The 20,748-nt window shown below is 35.3% G+C and overlaps 1 protein-coding gene across 3 annotated transcripts in view; it reads right to left on the reverse strand.

Moving 5' to 3' along the window:
- The window catches only part of LOC149799334 (DNA-dependent ATPase/E3 ubiquitin-protein ligase HLTF-like), a 111,141-nt gene that overhangs the window by 48,038 nt on the left and 42,355 nt on the right, over positions 1–20,748 (reverse strand). For all 3 annotated transcript variants that reach the window (XM_089958660.1, XM_089958659.1, XM_089958662.1), the window contains 6 exons: positions 17,636–17,801; positions 7,884–8,032; positions 5,988–6,270; positions 4,122–4,242; positions 2,818–2,894; positions 2,209–2,418 (listed from right to left, as the gene is read on the reverse strand). In XM_089958660.1, coding sequence (XP_089814786.1) covers positions 2,209–2,418; positions 2,818–2,894; positions 4,122–4,242; positions 5,988–6,270; positions 7,884–8,032; positions 17,636–17,801 — 1,006 coding nt within the window. The remainder of the gene's footprint in view (positions 1–2,208; positions 2,419–2,817; positions 2,895–4,121; positions 4,243–5,987; positions 6,271–7,883; positions 8,033–17,635; positions 17,802–20,748) is intronic.

The raw sequence follows: 20,748 nt of genomic DNA on the forward strand, positions 1-20,748 counted from the left end.
TTATAAGCCAATTCAAGTTGTGTGCTTTCCTTGTCTTGATCATGTAAAAAAAAAGTTTTAAAATTTAACAACCAGATTGTGATTGGATGTGGTGTCTTGTCCCTAACACAACAGACAAAAAGCACTGAAATATATGATTGATCTGAAAGTGTAGATAGGTTAACATATCAGAACTTTGGCTAGAAAAGATGGGGATGGAGTACCTTACACCATGGTTATTTGAGACGATTTGGCTTGGCTGGAATTTTCCTGAGCAGATCTCTTGCTTTAGTATAGGGGTGTCCAAACTTTTTGCAAAGAGGGCCAGATTTGATAAAGTGAAGATGCCCGGGGGCCAATAGTTCCTTCTGATGTTTTTTTTAAACCACAAAAGTTACATGCAAATATACACGGTTATAGAACAATAAATAAATAAAACAATTTTCATTGTCACAATCATCTTTATTTTTCAAATGGCAATGTAACTAAATATAAGCCACTCAGGCAGACATGAACAACTCTAAAAACACAATTCTGCCTTGCACTCCTATCTGGAGAGTCAGATAACACTGAACTGTATGTAATACCTTAAATTTCCATGAGTTAGATAAATATCTTTGCCTTATGGTTATTTTAAACAGGAGTTATAACTAATGCAAAGTTTTCTGTTATCATTAAAGTTTAAAACAAGTGAATTTTGCTTTTGTCTTTTAAAAGATCTTTCAGAAATCGCTGTTGTGATGCCAGAGCAGCTTGGAGTTGCTTCACTTTTTCAGCGTGGTCACTCCCTGTTAGCTTGTCGTATGTGTTACATGTTTAGTCTGGTAGTGTCTCTTTACGTTGAAATCCTTAAACAAGGCAACCGTCTCGTTACAAATGAGACAAACACAATTTGCCTTGATTTTCAGTGAAAAAGTACTGTAATTCCCATCTCTCCTGAAAGCGGCGGCCCTCATTGTCAACTTTCCTCTTTTTCTTTTCAGTCGCCATGGCAGAAATGAGCGGAGAAGGGTTTGCGTGCTAGCGGGCCATAAATAATACATTATATGACCGAAGCTGCGGGCCATATGAAATCTTACCGCGGGCCATGATTGGCTCGCGGGCCAGACTTTGGACACCCCTGCTTTAGTAGATCCTTGATCCAGGATTTGTCCCATCTGATGGAAGATATCAAAATCAGCTGCAGATATGACCCAACTGAATATCTGTATAGGATGTTTTTCCCCTCAGAAATTCTGACATTTTCTTACGACACTGATAAGGTTTCAAAGGTCTGTGGTTAGCCTATTCCTCAGAGTTGTGTGAATTTTGCTTTGTGAAATGAATCCCCTTTCACAATCAGATTTTTTATAAAGGCAGAATAAATGCAATTATTGCTAATCTGAATAGATTCTAGAATTGATTTTCACGATATATATTCAAGACACAATTTTCCACAATTCATGCATGTTGTTCCTTGGATATTTCTGCTGATGTATTGTATCATATTTTCTGCAGCTGTAGTAAATGACATTATGCCAGTTATTTCTGTATCATCATCTCTGCGCCATCTTCAATTAGCAGCAAACAATTATCAATTTTTTTTATCCTCCCTTTTTTCGTCCTTAACAGATAATCTTTCCATCTCAATGACTTTCCTTAAGAAATCAGTTTTCTCTTGTTTCAACAAGACATACTGCTGTTGTGCTTTAGACATCTCCCTAATGGCTGGTTGATTGATCAATTTACTATAACCCTCCAAGAAACAATTTGGAATACCTCCACAGTTTCTGCAATAGTCCAACAGATCCAACAGGTGCTTGTATTCAAACATTATTCTCCACAAACAGAAGATTAATTTATATTTTGAAGAAATAGCAAAAAAAGAAGAAAAAGATCTGATCAACTAAATTAAAATATTAAAATTACAAATCATGCATTGGGTATGAGAAATCATGGGAACCACAAGTAACTTGCACAATCTTTCCTCCACTGGGTTTTAAAAACTGCATTGACTCTAGATCAATTTTGTGAGAAACCCATGATCCCAAAGCCTGGCAGTATCTCTGCTAATATGCAAACTTTGACTGGCAAACCTAAAATTTTAAGTACCCACGATAATGTTCTCTTCTCTGAAACAAAATCATTGGTACATGATGCTATGACAGATCAGGGTCAATATTGTTTTCAAAAGGACTCCACTTAAAATGAGTATATATGGTAATTTATTTCATATCAAGTAGGGAATACCTGTCATTTTACTCTTGTTAAACTTGGAGCTTCCAGCTTCATCTGGCACTTCTAACAGACTGGTGTTTGCTTCCAGAGTAGGAGATTTCTGCTTTACAGCCATTCCTTTCAATGGTACCTTCCCATTCCCTCTCCTACTATTATGGGATGGCTCTAGGGCTATTTGGTGATGTGTGCAGAATGCTTTTTCTTTCATCATATTTATCCTTGCTGAAATAAAAGAAATTACACTATCAGTCTGTTTAAGTCTTGCAAGCTTGCATGAAGAGTGTGCGATTTTGGTTTGAGTGATGTAGAATGACTGCTGCAAGATGAAAGTTGCATGCATTGATAAAAACATCACTAATCTGTTCTACTTAAAGTTACTTACATTTGCTTCCCTTTATTTACTCATAATTACTCATGTCTGTGTTTACTTAATAATTACGAAGCAAAATTAATAAGTAAAATATTTTATTTAGTAATATTATTGCTAATTTATATTTTACTGACTAAAATAATTACTATGAAATAATATTTACTGAACAAATTTTTATATAATATTTTACTGTATATCTTTGCATGCTTGTACATACTAAAGCAACATGTCTATTCTTGTTATCTTAATACCTCTTTTAATTGGTGTTTTCCTTTCCTCATCTTCATCAGATTCACTGTCGACATAGCACACAAGTTTTCCGACATTCCTTAAAATAAAAGAAAAGGAAAGAAAGAAAAGAAAACTAGAGCTTTCCAAAGTTCTCTATCCCCTTTCATTACATATTCTCACTCTTGAGGATATGACTCAGGGGATGTTTACCCTCTCCAGGACATGACTCATGGTCTTGTAACTAAAACCTATGACAGATTCTCCCTCTTCAGGAGATGAAACATAAATTATCAGTAAAATCCATAACCTCCTCAGGATGGGACTCGGGTATTTTAAATGAAATTTATGACCCTTTCTGGGACATGACTCAGTGCATATAACTGAATTCCATGACATGTTTTTCATCTCTATAAGATTACTAAGAGGTTACACTAAAACCCATGACACATTTTCCCTCTCCAGGAAACAACCTAAGGCTAATAACCAAAATCCAAGATACATTTTCCCTGTACAGGACAGGGCTAATAACCAAAATCCATGATACATTTTCCCTGTACAGGACAGGGCTAATAACCAAAATCCATGATACATTTTCCTTGTACCTTATAACTAAAAGACATGATCATGATAATGCTGAAGGATGGTTTGGATACCTGCTTCCTTATCATCGTATTTGCTTCGATTCATGCAAAGTGTTTCATAATAGACACTTTAATAAGATGTAGGACTAAACAGTCTATAACCTTGAATGCAGTGTTATATTGTTAAAAAGCCATCTATGATGGTATATGTAGGTATATATGTTGTCTTTTTACTTGTGTGATTGATTTAAGATTAAAGTGGGACTTCCCTTGTTTTAGAGTCCTGTAAAATTCGTCATTTATAATATTGAGATGATCACTACGGACAAAGAATGAGGCTCAAATAAACTATCCTCATTGAAGTTATCTTCATATAGATGAACAGTCACAAAGATGTAAGGATGAATAAAATGACCTGTATATCATTCAATCCATTTCAAGAGCAGTTTTCTTTCATCCAATTTTTCGTTGTTATACCCATAAATTAACAACAATAAATCTTCTCATCAGCAAAAATAAGGCAACAAATGACATTTTCCTCACTCAATATAAACTGTAATGAAATGAATTCTGTATGTGTCATGACAGATTTTCCATACACCAAGCACAATAAAATCAAATTAAATTTTTTTATAAATGTTCTTTTTTATATTTGACAAGACAGATTTAGCTTCCATATTTAGTGACACTGATGCAAACCTGGAAAGGATTTGAAACAAAAAAAAGGTCTGGAAGCAACTTACCTTTTTGGTCTAGCACTATCTCTTGACGTAAGATACTCCATGTTGTGTAGTTTAGGGCTGAAGTTTGGATCATTCTTTTTTAACATGATATTGGCATCAATGCTCAATGAACTCTGGGTATCTAAAATAGAAAAACTTTCATTAGAAACATGGGTTATCACAATAGTCAACACAGCTGATTCATTTTTATAAACAAAACATGAAAGTAATTTCTGTTCACAAGTAGTGTCTTTGTATTGTTATGTTAAGCTTCCATAATGAGTCACTTATGCACTCTTTAAAAAAATTGAATAGTTACAAATCCCTTATCAGAGACCATAGGTATGCTTAAAAGTTAAAAGTACTTTTCATCAGACTTTTCTACTTGTACATAATTCAGCTACTGAATCCCCATCAACAAATCAGAATTGGGTATAGGCTGCCACACTCAAAATAATCCTATATACATGCTAAACATACAGTGATGCACTAAACAGAACCTGATCAATAATGAGCAACTTCACTTTAAAATATTTTGTGCTTTTTAATAACGAGTAACTGCACATTAAATATTTTAGTGTTGTTCAGTGACAAGAAACTCCAATTTAAAATATTTGGTGTTCTTCAGTAATGAGTAAATAGATTTAAAAATATTTGGTGTTGCTAAAACAACAGATACAGCTGGATTTAAAAGAAATATCATAGGACACAAAGAACAGAAAAAAGTAACAAGAATTAATAAGCAAATACAGCACCCACTTAACTTTTATATAATGATATCAATAACTTTATCACCTCTGATCAAATTCCTAATGACAAAATGAGACAAATTCTGATGGACTTATCGCAGACAATAGGTGAACATAACATACAAGATCGTTTTTTTTTCTGCATCAGCATAGTAGTTAAACACTCTTTGTCTTTTGATCCAGTAATTGAAAAATCTAAAAAAAACCCAATGAAACAGTCAAGCTAGTACTAAACATTTGTACTTGCCCAGAAAAAAATATTATAGAAATATAAAAGCTGACAATGTTAATACCCTACATTTCATAATGTAAAATGGTGTTTTCTCAAACTTATTCTGTGATCCTTCTAACATCAGCTTTAAGTAATTTCAGGTTGAGCGCAGCCAGCTCTTCATTTGGTAAGAATTAGTTGTATGTAATTACAGACTGAGACCAGACTACTCTCTGTCTGGTAAGAATTTATTAACTCTAGTTGTAATTACAGACCGAGTCCAGCCTGCTGTCTGTCTGGCAAGAAATTAATAGCACTAGCTGTAAGTGATTACAGACTGAGACCAGCCTGCTGTCTGTCTGGCAAGAAATTAATAGCACTAGTTGTATGTAATAACAGACTGAGACCAGACTACTCTCTGTCTGGTAAGAATTTATTAAGACTAGTTGTAAGTGATTACAGACCGAGACCAGTCTGATCTTTATCTGGTAAGAAAATATAATACTGAAGAGTTAGAGTGATATGCTTATTTAAGCTTCATTAAAACAAAAGAAAAACAACTTATGGTAGAAAATATGGATTTATAATGAACAATCTCACCAATATTCTTGAAAAAACATATTTTTATTGAAAGAAAACAATGATCAGCTCTGTATCAGCACTCATCTGAGAGTGACTGGAAAATTCATTTGACAGAAAGAAATTTTCAATTGCCCTTTGGAGTTTGGGTGGGTGGGTGTTTATTTCCAACCATTAGATACTGATACAAAAATATGCATGACAAACTTTTTAAATATGTCAAATGTTGGCCTGATGTAACATAAATCTCTCTTGGGAGAAGAGAAAGATGTTCATACCATGTCAAAATTTCCTTTGACTAATTAAATTAACTAAATCTTATAAAAGCTTCACAAATATTTCACTTACCTTCAGAATCTGACTCTTCAGAGCTTATTGCAATTACATCAATTTCTTGTGATGGAACCTTCTTCTTCTGAAGTTCTTGGGGATTTGATTCTATTCTGATCTCACGATGGTCTATGACTACATTACTGGGGGAGGACAGGTCCTTCAACTTTGGTAGCAGGTCCTTTGAGGGGCTATCTATGTTGCTTGGGAATTTCAGATCTGGAAGCCTGACCTCTGACATGCCATCTGCAGTTGCATGCAAATCTGAAGGAAAGCTATTCTTCAACCAGACTGCCGCTTTCTGTGAAATGAAACATTGATGAGTAACCATGTTGAGTACAAACAAATGGTTTTGATTGAAAATACGGAGTTGTCTCAATAAACATGCCTGTTAGGACATGAAGCAGAATCTAGTTGCCAAGTTCCATTTCTCTATTTGAATATATGGATCTATAAAACAGAATAAGAAAAAAAAACCCTAAAAACTGATTGGTGATTTTAGCTTGAAGATAAGACCCACCTTCCCCATTTGGTACATTTAACCCAATCTTATGATGATATTACAAGCAAACCAAGTATTATCCCTTTATTTCAAACATTTTTACATTTACAGATGGAGGCAATTATTAAGGATCAGGTCAACAGGCTCTCTAAAAGCACAAAAAAAAACAAGGCTAAGAGTTGCATCAAGCCTTTGATCAATTCAAATAAAATGTGTGACATTGAAAACCAAGGTCAAGAGGTTGAACAAGCATGTTGGACAATGAAACATGTTTTGCTTTTATAATGACTCACACCAGTGATAATAAGAATCTATTCAGGATTTAGGAAATGTAATCAAATGAAGAAACTTCAACTAAAAACTCAATGCAAACTTTCTGACTGTGACCTTGACCCAAAGGTAAAAGAGGTGAGTGAGCATATTGTAGAAAAAATGTCTTAGCTCCATAGTGGTTGCTTAGAAGTGCAGTGATTCAAGATGGCTAAGAATGATATTGCAAAACCAGATATAAATGCTACAGATTTTAATTTTATCCTTTGTAATTAGGACTGCTCAGCGGAGTCTGAAGACTTTATAACTGTGATGCACAAAATAAGAGGAAAAAGGTTGAGTCACCTGTTTAGTTAGATTTATAAGGTAAAGTTGCAGGGTCATGTACTAAATATATTTCATACAAATAATAAATTGCTTAAAAATACAATCAGCAGATTAAATCACACCTGTCTTAAGGGACTCTTTGTGATGTGTGGAAATAAATTTGACTCGTCATGAATTGGCTTAAAGGAAACTCCTATTAGACTTAATCGGAGAGTACCTCTCCAATATCCTTCCATTAATTACTCCAATAGGGACTATGCATGTTTCCTTAACAATGTGAGGATGTGTACAAGCCTTCACAGAGATGAATACATTGTGGCTCAAAATATATTGTTTTTAATGACTAATACAATTTTTTCTTTTATAAATACCCTTGAATCAGAAATTGGAACTAAATTAAGTACCCAAGGGACTAAATCTAATAACCACAAAATTGACAGTAATGGAAACTACAATTACAGTGACATTATTTCAACAATTTTGGAATAAATTTTAAATGTGCATTTGTTGCAGAAGATCAAACAAGATATGTAATGGGTTGGCTTTGGGAATGAGAGAGAGAGAGAGAGAGAGAGAGATAATGGGAGGAATAAAAACCAAGAAGCTGGCCAAGGTAAGTCTTGAAGTAGCTCAAATTTCAAGTTTTTTTTCCCTAAATATGCAACATCAATTTTCGTTATTCCAGAACCCAATTCTTCCATTGACATTCCGTTGAACGTCATATAAATTGTCTGCTAAATTAATAAGCTAAATATACTTAATAACTTATCATTAATATAAACCTAATTATTTACAAGAATTTTGGAGTACATTACCTTGGGAACCTGCATTAGCTTTTTCTTATATGATTCTCTGAAAGTGCCTGGCACACGCACAGCCAGGGGTTTGTTATCTTCAAAGTTGGTCAAAATTAAAGCAATCATCTCCATTGTCTTACCCAGACCCATGTCATCAGCAAGTATTCCTGTAAATAATACAGTGAAATATTCTTAACAGCTGTGATGGCAAGGATATAGCTATCCTTTGGTAATTCAAAGACCCTGCATAACTTGAGTGACTTGCACAGTCTCAGAACCATGCCTTCCCTTGCCTGTATCCTAAAAAAATATTACTTTGAAATAACCGAAAACTAACAGAACTGATGCTGTAATTACTGAAAACAGTTTACTAGTATTAAAGACATGTATGTTTCTTCTTTTATTTCAATGCCAAGTATTGACACCAATCTAGATGTTCATGAGAAACTTAAAAAAATACTAATTTTGGCAACATTACTATTTCCTTATGGTGAAGTTTACATGTTCATAAAATACCTGTAACTGAAGTGCATTAATTATTTGTCACGTTCTTTGACCTTTTATCTGATATGGATAGAACATCGTTCAATGTGTCTCAAAAAATAACCACATATGTTACACTGTTGTCAGGCTGTTAGTTTCCAATACTGAAGCAAAACATATACCGAAAAAATTTGAGCGATTGACAAAAATAAAATACAGCAATTGTCACCAGAATATTCTGTGCAAAATAATATTAATTTTGGATACAGAGGACACCAACCCCTGTTTTCCTGACTTGCGATATGCTGGCCTATTCTGTGCATAGCTTTGAAAAGATGCAATGTTTATCCATCGCACAACAGAAATGAAATATATTACTCTGGACTGTTTCTGTCAGCAGTTCGGTCGAGTAATTAGTTCAGGTTTATAGTTAGTTTTACAAAATTCAATGTCAAAATGCCAATAATTGGCAAGAGATATTAAACAAACTAAACCGATCTTGAAAAAAAAGTAAAGTTCAACATTTTATGAAAAATAAGCTATTACATGGAAGAGAAACAATGAATAGGATGTAATGTGTTTACGTCGTCTTGTTATGGGGAAAAATTACTACAGAATATAGAAACAGAATATACGCTGGAGAATTTGTTGAGAATTTATGTTCTAGCAGCAAGTAGACGCATTGAGTAGTAGACAATTTTGTACGTGTGGGACAACTTCTTGCAAAATTGGAAACTTGGATTAACATACAGTTTTGTTTTAAGGTACACATTTCCATCTTTTATTTAATGTATTTCATTTGTATGATTCTAAAAGATGCACAGTAAATCAAATTTTCTGGGTTACAGGTTCAAGAAGGTCATGGAGTCGGTCTTCACGCTGTACGATTGTTCCTTCTGGATACAAAATGGATTTTTGACCCAAAATAAAATGTGATCCAATGTTTACAGAAACGATGTATCGTTGCGCAGAATAACCTGATGTGCAGAATTGGCCGACATGGCAGTAAGTTTGTTTGAATCTTGAAGTAATATATTTTGGTACCATGTTGGGGGTCAGACGAATGCCATCTTTAACTAGAACCTACTATATATTGCTACAATAGTGTTTTAGTTAAAAACTTGTTAATTAGGACATCTGTTCTCAAGCCATAAAAAAGATTTTCAGTAAGGCCATTTTTGAAGGTTAAATAAGCATCAGTTAAATACAGGAATAACTCTATACTGCAAGAAAAAAGTGTTGTGACTTTTGGTGAAAGCCTCAAATTGTTATGTTCATCAAATCTAGAGTAACAGGGGTAACATTAATAAAATGTCCAAGATGGCAGCAAAATCAGATTTCATATCTGAACTATTTTCATTTAAGACTAACTAGGTATCCTAAGAAGTCTTTCTGTGAGAATCCCATGTCAATTAAGTCCATCCATTTATGAGATGTAGCAATAATGAGGTTTCCAAGACGGTCACAGTATCCATACCTGACATCTGGTCAACATGATTTTCAAATAAGACTAACTAGAATTCAGAGGAAGTCTTTTAGTGATATTATCATGTCATACAATCATCCATGGAGTAGCAACAAGATTTTAGAGGTGGTCGCTGTGGCAACATAGTGGATCTCAGAATGGAACTATTTTCATTTAGGACCAACTAGACGCCATTAAGAAGTCTTTATGTGAAATCCATGTTCAACAGAGCTCAATCTAAAGCATGTTTCTGTCCTGTTGGCACAGTAAAAGAAGTCTCTAATCCCTTGAGATATTTCATATGTGCCTTGGTGATAAAAAAAGCTCCAAGTGACACACTGCCAGTACTTAATGTGCCAAAGTTTATAGAGATACCTTAAACAAATCTTGAGTCAAACTCTGAAAATGAGGGTTTGAATAACAGGATGGATGGATGAAAATGTACCCTCTTATAAGGCCACCCCTAGTGCAGCAAGGAAGTGGCCTTATAATGAGGGTAGCCTTTCTAGAGGGGGATGACAAATGCGAATAGTAAATACATATGACGAAAGTCACAACTAATTTAATTCTAAAACATTTAATATTTTCATTTAAAAATCACGTGCATGTTGTGAAATCAGTGTGAAACAAACTGTTATATTATTTTACAAAAGAATGTTATGAATAATCATTGATATAGATTTAAAATTACCTTTATAATGTTACAGATCACATCATCTGTCTCCAGTAGACACTTCAATACATGTATATATGTTCCTAAGAATTCTTAGGCTTGAAAATTTTTTCCAGTGTCATTTGTCCCATACTTTCTACAGCTTTTATCTTTTTTGAGAATGTCTTGTGTTTTCATAATTGTGTCCACAAGTTCAACATTGTTTGTTGCGAGGCCATAATCCATCAATTCTGTGGAATGTAACCATGCAGTATGCAGTGTAATGCGCTGTTTGTCTGGGTTTGGATTGTCACATGTTGTGTCACTCTCAGTCACTTTCCTCATTCTGGCATGTTTCACTAGAATTTCTGGCACCTTCTGTCATTAATAACTCCCAGTCATCGCTAATTGTGTTCTCTGTAGCTAATGCATGATCACAATGAACAAAATCGTTAAGGTTTGTTCCAGGTGGTATAACGGGAAGACAGTCCTCTTCATCCCAGTGTTCCTCCTCTGCCTCTGGTACACCCAATACCTCTAGGAAAAACCCACATTTCCGAAAGCGCTTTTGAATCATCTCAGCTGTCAGGACATCCCATGCTGATGTCAGCCATTGTATTGCATCCAGCAGATTCACCTTTTGTGCTATCTCTGATGCAGCTGTTATATTATCCATCAGGAACAAAACATGTCTCAGCAGCTTTTTCCTGTAATTAATTTGATTGTCTGGATTATCCCTGCATCCAGGGGCTGAAGTTTTGAAGTTGTATTTGGAGGAAAGTATGAAACCTTGACAGTTGACAAATCCAGTTTTCGGTGTGCAGCACAGTTGTCGAGGAAAAGCAGGATCTTCCTGTTCTGCACTTTCATCTGCTGATTAAGTTTTTGGATCCAGGACTCAAATATCTGTCCTGTCATCCATGCTTTTCTGTTTGCCTCATATGTAACTCTCAAATGTGTCTGGCTATATCCCTTAAAGCACCTTGGATTTTGCGCTTTTCCAATCATCAGTGGCTTCAGTTTCTCACCAGAAAAACTGTCACAGAGCAAAACTGTAAATCTCTCCTTTGCTTTTTTCCCACCTTAACATGAACCCCCTTTTTGAATGAGTGACTTTGTTGGTAACAGTCTAAAAAACAAACCAGTCTCGTCACAATTAAAAATATCCTTGCCGTCATATCCCCTGCATATATCATTCAGTCTTTTGTTCCAATCTTCGACAACTTCAATATTAACATCAGCCGATTTTCCACTAAGGACAGAACACTTAATATTGTGTCGGACTTTAAATCTGTGCAACCAACCGTTACTTGTGGTAAAGTCGTCATATCCCATTTCAACTGATAAAATTGTTGCCTTTTCTTGGATCATTCGACCGGTGAGCAGAATTTTCTTAGCAAGCACAGTGCAAAACCATTCAAATCAGGATACAAACATCTCCTGGCTCTAACAATCTTCCTTTCTCCGTCCATTCCACATTCCCACTTCCACAGAATTGTGTCCCTATCTTTCACAATATTGTTTATCTGAGTCTTTCCGACATGCAATTTTTCTGCCAGGATTCTCGAACTCTCCCCCTTTTCAGTCAGCTGAATTACTTTTACTTTCTCTTCTAAATTGAGAATTTTCCTTTTCCTTGATGACATGTTGAACTTTTTTTTTAAGCAGTAAATTATTCCAATGTTGCCAACTACAAGACTCATAAAACAATTTTTCTGCATTTGAACAAATTGCCATGTGTTTTCAAAGGAAGTAATCGTGTCACGTGATTCGTTAGTCACAGTCTGGTACCCTATTATTTTTATACATTTCTTTACACGAAGCGAGAGAAGCCAAAATGGCTTTGATATGTACCATTAATTAAGATCACACAGATTTGACCTGGTGGCCGTTTGGAGTTATGATCTTGATTACTAATTATCAAAGTGAACGTTTTACTAAGGGAAGTCATAAAGGCTATCAAACTATTTTCCTGCTTATTTGTGTATTGTACATCGATACTGCCACTTCTCAGCTGTTACTACTGTTCAATAATTTTAATCTTAACAATTATCAGTGATTAAACCAGACATCTCATAACAACAAGCAGTATGGCTAATCGTTACATGTACACCGCTCCCTCGATAACTCGCGCCCGGATAACTCGCGAACCCGCTTATAACGCGGTGTCCGTCTTGGCTCCCGATTTTTTCCAGACAAAATGTATTTAAAATATCTTTAAAATATGCTGAACATGAAAAAAATCACGATAAGAATTGATAAATTAAACCTTGATACATTGCTCGTTTTATCATCGAAAAGGGTGATTAATGCCCGTAAAAATATAATCCATATTTTGCAATTTGCAAGCTCTAGAGAAGAATTAATTTCAGAGATCTCGAAAACGCTTAATTACGCGTATTTGGACGCCAATTTTTGATCTGGGATGCAGAAAATCACTGAGGCTGGAGTCCTCCGTACGCATGTAATAGGTACGCGGGAAAATTCAAAGATTTGCCGGTCCTGTTTCAGCCACCTGCTTTGTGGGAAAATGTGTTGATCAGTTTACTGTGCTGATATTTACAATGACAGAATTCAGTGACTGAAAGACTCTTTGATGTACTGTTACTATTTCATAAGAGTACATTAAAAAAAAAAAGAACATGATGCAACAGCTAGGCGGCTAGTTCAAAGGCTTTGACTTGGCGGCCGAGTGAGAAAATATACTGATATTTAGTGATTGAATTCAGAGGCAGAAAGACCCAGTTTTAAAATCCTAGCGTGACCTCTGTTTAAAGATATCATATATTATGTAAGTTTTTAGGATAAATAGTTGTCATTATAATGTAAATAAACAGTCTGGTGAAATAGCGATCAATGAAAACTTCTGGTAAATGTTAACAGGTGGCAACAGAGAATGAAATAAACACCAATTAAACGACTTCCTGTGTGAAAGTCACGTTCAAATCCTTTAATTCCGTTTCAGTGTAAACATTATAATCACAACATAGTCTGTTCATTGAAAACATGAAAAGAGTCAATCGACCGTCACATCGAACCCCGTGAGTACTTCTGTGAGAACCTAATTACATGTACATGCCGGCTTTGCTTTGATCAACAACTTGGGGAAGTGTTTGTTGCATTAAAAAAAAAAAATCGATTACAAGAGACCTCGGGTGCTGAATTAAGGGTCTTGGAGCTGCCTTTGACGTAAAGCAAAACACTAACAGAGACAACGACGACGATAGTGACTTCGAATGTTTCAGTGAAACTGATGTCATTAATGCCGAGGCTGTTTGGGAGAAATTAGTAGACTCATGGTCCTGAGATGGGCGTTTCTCTTGATGGAGGAGTGGATTTGTGCTGACAATGATTGCCCTACAGCAAGCATGTCAGATGAAACTATAATTATTTCTATAGCGAACAAATTTGCAGCAGAAGACGATTCTAACTGGAGTAACACAAGTGTTGAAAGTGATGCAGACACAGATGTTGCACCCCCACCCCTCTGCACAGGAAGCAAATATTTTGATATTGCCATAAGGTGGCTGGAGACCCAAAATGATGACTACGTAAAGCTCATGCAGTTGAGAAATCTGAGGGATTTTGCTCGGCGGCAGAGAAACCAAGGAGTTTCACACACAAAAAAAATTAACTGATTTTTTCAAAAAGTGAATTGATATTTGTCAAGCGTGGCACAAACGGCAAGTATTAACTTGTTCTAATTTACGTTGTTTTAAATTTGTAGACCAATTAAATATGTCAGTACTGATTAACTCTTGTTTTTTTGTTTTCCATTTTACTTCTATCGCATTCAAATCTATCTATCGTTCGATCGACACTGTTTCTCGAAAAGAGTCGATCTTTTGTGTATAAAAAACTTCTAATTTGGCTCAAACAATAAAACTAGAATGTATACAATTCAACATAAAACTTAATGACGTAGTACACAATGTGTGAAGTGGTACACATGTTCAGCGAACGGAAAACACGTGGAATAATGTTTTCGATGATCGCCTCAATATACTGTAATTTATCCTGAAATTTTTAATGTTGTCCTATGAGAAAATAATAAAGTACACCGTTATGAAGAGATATTTATTAACAGTTAATCTCAGAACGATTATAAAGTGAGTATTCAACAGTATAATCTGCCTACCCCCCCCCCCTTATTTTTCCGTTATGTCGTCAATCACTTTATTGGTTTTGGGCTTATTTTATAGGTCCCTCGATAACTCGCCCCTCGCTTATAGTGCGGTCGATGTTTCTGGACCCCGATGTGCGCGAGTTATCGAGGGAGTGGTGTACTTACCCTTTTGAATGGATTAAAATTTGAGTACTTCTCGGCTTTATGGAATAAATGTGGCTTCTGGTGAGGCGTAAATGATATATTAACCATTAACCATAGTGGTACAGAAACGAAAACCTGACATCGGGAAACTGAAATCGGACTACTTAACACACATTATGAATAAAATACTGGTTCTGGATACATATTAAAATAAAATGCGGCCACATGTGAGGGGTAAATTTTATATTATTGCACTAAAATGCTGGCCACTGGTCGTGTTAGCTGGGTGGCCTTTCGTGAGGGGTAAGTTTGAATATAAACTAGTCAGTGCCAATGGATTCTGGCCGTAAGGAGCAGGTGGCCGCTGGTCAGGGGGGCTGTTCAAGAGGGGGACTACTGTAAACAATTTTGAAAGCAAATAATAGTGAACAGTAGAAATGCTTTCTACTATTCACATTTCTTTAGTTTCAATATCTTTAACATTTTCATCCATGTGGTCTACAGGTCTAATAATTATTTACAATCTTTCAAACCGATATCTTAAATTATTTTTGGATGGTAGGACATAAGGCCACATAAAAAAATATGTGTAGTTCTAGTTACCCAACATACCATATATTTTTCTGCGAAACATAAAATTTACTTTTTGGAGAAAAAAAATGTGGATAATTAACAAAGGGATGCAACTAAGATCATGAAGAAAATGATGCTTATTTTCTAGTTTATGCTTCATTTAAATCTGTCTGGATCAACAACACCAAGAACAACAAAATAGTTTGTAATGACCTACATACCCTATTGTTTTTCAATGTGACCAGAACCACATCCTTTTTTTATTTGCCCTAAAATGTTTAGGTAAGACTTGAACAGTTTGAGACTTACTTCAGAAAAGAATGAGTGGATAATGGATTCAAAGATGGAGGAAACAGAAGGCTCATTTGCAGGCTATTGCAAGATGGTGCCGTGGAGAAATGATGCCGTTGGATCCACTCTGCCAATAAATATATGTGAATCTCACTCATTATCAAGAATATGGTGCTCCATCTTTTTAGCACTGCCTGACAATTCACACTTTAATAGTGTGATATCGCAATATGGTTTGGGCGTGTTGTTGCACCCCTAAAGAAAGGTAATGGCATTTAGAGCTTGAGTGTTAACCAGTTTACCATTACTGTAGTCAAAAGTATGTCCAGGGACTAGTCTAATGTTACCTCACTTATTAAAGGTCAAAGTAGACTAGAAGCATCATTCTTCTCTGGGGCAAAGTTGCGCAGTAGCCACAAAACATTTGAAGACCAGGCTGCAGATCAAAGAAACATCAATACAGACCACCAGACTTGGTGGTGATAACACTCAAGTCAGCCGACAATGACAGAGGGAATGAATTTTTTCACTTATCAGATGAAACAAAAATCTTGGAAGAAAGCAGTTTATTTGGATTCACATGGATAAGCAAAGACATGTAGTGTGGAGATAGGTGTCGATCCTATGTTATTCTTAGAGACAAGGCAAATAGTCCCATCTAACTCAACATTTAAAATTGGGATAATTTGTAGTAAACTAAAGCTCTATATATAACTGTTTATCACTGAAAAGACATTTTGGGCAAATTAATTTGGAATCTACATCATGAAATTCATGATAATATTTTAGTTTGTTAATTTGGTTTCATTTTATTCATAATAAATGTTAAATGCCCACTTCCATTCAAACATGAAAAGAGTCAACTGACTGTCATGCTGATGCTTGCAAGCACTTGTGTGAGAATCTGATTGTTTATTCAGCAGCTAGCTAGATTTATTTGGATAAGTACTGAACAATTATTGGCCACGTGGGATGTCAACACAAGCTAATTAACAGATTTGTCTCCAGCGGATTATAATACATGGTGCCAACATCACACTAACATCCATGTGTAGGATCAACTCAAAAGTGGCAGATTGGTCTAATGTGCTCACCATTATCGATCACTGCAATCTCACCTCTGAGTGGGTTCGAGTCTTGGACTCGGCCAATGTGGGTACGTGAGAAAGCTTGCAAGTAGCATCCAATGGGTAGGTGGTTCTTTCCAGGATTTTCCTAGGTTCTTCCTCCACCATGTAAAGCCTATCATGTGCTGAAAAATGGCCTTAAACCTCATAACAACAACAAATTGTTCAAATTACACAACATAGGTAAGTTTTGGACTCTTCCTCAAAATTTTGCAGTGATATATCTGAATATTGCAAGCTCAAATAAAACAACAAAAAAAATATCATTTTTTTGTTCTTTTTGGTTGCTTCCCCCACCCTTTTTCAAACTAGATGTAGTATTCTGAGACTGTGCCAGAGTTTACTCAGAATACTGAATGATAAATTCAAAGACTTTTCCTACACTTTCAAAGACCACACACATGGATTTCCAATACCTATTTTCACTTACATTTTGTATACAAGTTATGTTATATGAGAAAACGACTGCAAATTACTAGAATAATGTTTAACGATGAAATGAAATTGAATGGGTCATCAAAAGAAAGAAACCAGGAAAACTTGACTACATCTGAATCTAACAACCTTAGATAATTTTAATTGTGATTATGGAAAGAAAATAATATGATTACAAGTTCAATGTTTTAAAAACTGAACTACTGTGGCTTCCTGCTCTGTAAACAAAAATGCCAACAGACAAACACAGTAATACAACATATCCACTAGTATTACATACTGGAGGGGGGGGGGGGCAAAATAATGTATTTATCATATGCACATTCATGCCAAATAACATTAACCTCAAATTAAACATGTAATACCACACTTATTAATTGAAGAAAGTGCTGAACTGTCTTGCAACTACATTATGCATCCACAACAGCATAGCAATATCTTATAAAGGTGACACAGATAACAGCAATGTCCTACCTCCTCGCACACTTTTTGGTCTGTTATTGGAGGTGAAGTTGGTGATGGAGTTAAAATACTTTCCTCCAGTCTCCTCCCAAAAAGGTGGCAGACTGCTTCCATTCTCCCTCTTTATCATCCAATTTAGAGCCTGTTTTTGGTGGGGGTACAACTTGGTGCTTACAGCCTGTGGGAATACGTACAAGAGGTTTAAATGTGCTGCATCCATATTTCTGTCAAAAAAGCTGTGCTTAATTTGATTAAAAATGAAATTTAATCATTCATGCCCAAAATGTGGGTCACTTTATTTTTTTTTAAAAAGTAGAACAACTGCAATGTCCCAATTCAAAAAGATTATAAACTTCTGCAAGAACTTTAATGAAAAAACAAATGCTTCAACCCAAAATAACAGGTAAACAACTATGAAATTCAGCCTTTAAAGATTTACAAGGCATCTAATCCGTACAATGGGTATTTCATGAAAACATAATACATGTCAATCCTAGGATTCAATATTTTAGTAATAATAATTGCTATATGTAAAAGGGACAATATTATCTCCTCATGAAAATAGTGAATATAGACTAGAAAAACAGTTAAAGACCACAATCTTTTTTCCATGGGACACCTTACATCCAAGGGACATTATCAAAGTGATGCATACAAACTGATTATCAAAGCATATTTTTTCATGACCAGAGCTATTGTCAACTGTTTGAATCTTGCAATTTTACCATATTACCTGTCCATTAACTTCAGACCTTCAGAATTTTGCTGCTTTGGTACAGGTATTTCTTCTTGTTTTAAAAACCTTATTTGATGGGAATTTATATTAAAATGGGTAATTTAACATGCAACAATAATGATCAAACTTGGTTTGCTGTATGCAAACATTTGCCATGGCACTCTGGAGAAACTTTAAAAATTCTGTCTCAAGGTTTTGTCAACATAAAGGAGCATGATAAATTAGGTTGAAAACTCTTTCATTCAAAGTTTCATCAGCATAAAGATGCATGATAAATCAGTTTGAAAACTCTTTCATTCGAGGTTCCATCAGCATAAAGGTGTGTGATAAATTAGGTTGAAATACCATTCATTCAAGGTTTCATCAGCATAAAGATGCATGATAAATTAGGTTGAAAACTCTTTCATTTAAGGTTTCATTAGCATAAAAGTGCATGATAAATTATGTTGAAATACCATTAATTCAGGGTTTCATCAGCATAAAGGTGCATTATAAATGTGATTAAAGTCAACATGCCTCAGCAAAGTTGTGCTGTATAAACCAAAAGGTGGATGGACATTTTGGGGCTGTAACACTCCAAGCTGAAAATGTGGAATGCTGGAAACTCATTGAAGATTTCAACAGTATACTGCATGCCAAATCTGATTGAAATCAATTAATCCTTGAGAATGTGATGCTGCTGAAACAGAAGTCTTCAGGGCTGGTGGGGTGGGGTGCAGAGAGAGACAGAGGCAGCAATAACTCTTTGAAATGATGATGTATAATGCTGGAAATCAAATTCATTCAAGATCTCATCAATTTGAGCCCTATACCAAATTTGATTAAGATACAACAAACTATAGTAAAGTTATGTTCCGGAAAGCAATTAGAAGGAAATAATCAGGGGGAATACTTGACTCTTGTAAATTATGTCATAAAAAGCTAGAAATAGAACTCATTCAAGTCAAAAGGACAGACATTCATGAGGCATAACTCCTGCATATGATGTCATGAAAAGCAAGAAATAGAACTCATTCAAGTCAGAAGGACAGACAATCATGAGACATAACTCCTATCAGTGATGTAAACTGAACCCTTTCAATAACTCATCAACAAATAAACCCAATCATATTTAGTTGAAATCCAACAAACCTTATAAACTTTATGCTCTGGAAGCCAATGAGGAGTACAGATAATCAGGGGGAATACTCAACTCAGAAAATGATGTAAATCAAACACGTGCAAGGTCTCATTAAAGTTCACAGAGTTGTCACTGTTGAATATGGAGATTGCCCATATATGTATTAAGTTTCTAGTGGCCATAAATAATGGTGCATGAGAGTTTCTTTAAATCCATGTTTACTTAGTAATGTGCAAATGCCAAAGGAGGACAGAAAATAGGAAGACCTAATCCTTTTAAAGAATAATGTGTAGCAACAGAAATTAAACTCATTTGAGGCCACATCAATATAAACCCCATGCTTAATATGCAAGTATGTTTCTTTAACGATTGAATAAAAATATACACTAATATTGAAGAAAGCCATTACACCATGTTGTTTCATTTCATAATGATACTAATCATTTCTTTAAGAGATTTCAGCATTCCCGGCTTCCATCAAATTCCAGCCAAATGAAACATTGGTTAAAGTAACTTTATAATGCATCCATTTTCTTGTGCCAGATTTTGAATCCATTAGAAAAAGACATCAGAGTAATTATAGTCCAATTAGAGCATTTTGACTTAATTAATTTGTGGAAAAGTCTCTATGTGGGTTGCCACGAATGTGAGACATTCATGAACATTTGGCCTCTCATTCTCCTGTGAGTCAACTGGGAAATATGCTATACAACAACCTTTATTTAGGCAGCAAGATGTCAACTCAATGTAAATATTGGGATAGATGTCTTATACCGTAGGACTAACTGGTTCCCTGATCAACTCCACTGAACCTGATCTGAAACCAAGACCCATATCATACATCAGGAAGCCAGTTTCTAGATTTGACCACAACAATAGCACTTTCATAACCTTTGCAATTGTTGCACAAGTCAGTTAAAGATCATTTCAATAAGACTTAAAGTCAAATCATAAGGGTTGGCAGGTCCATACCAATATCTACACAAGACTTACAGTCAAATCATAAGGGCTGGCAGGTCCATACCAATATCTACACAGGACTTATGGTCAAATCGTAAGGGTTGGCAGGTCCAAACCAATATCTACACATCATAAGGGTTGGCAGGTCCATACCAACATCTTCACAAGACTTATGTTCAAATCATAAGGGTTGGCAGGTCCATACCAATATCTACACAGGACTTATGCTCAAATCATAAGGGTTGGCAGGTCCAAAACCAATATCTACACATCATAAGGGTTGGCAGGTCCAAACCAATATATACACAG

Source organism: Sinohyriopsis cumingii, chromosome 5 (assembly GCF_028554795.1).
Source record: "Sinohyriopsis cumingii isolate HCF-2022 chromosome 5, ASM2855479v2, whole genome shotgun sequence".
Taxonomy (NCBI): domain Eukaryota; kingdom Metazoa; phylum Mollusca; class Bivalvia; order Unionida; family Unionidae; genus Sinohyriopsis; species Sinohyriopsis cumingii.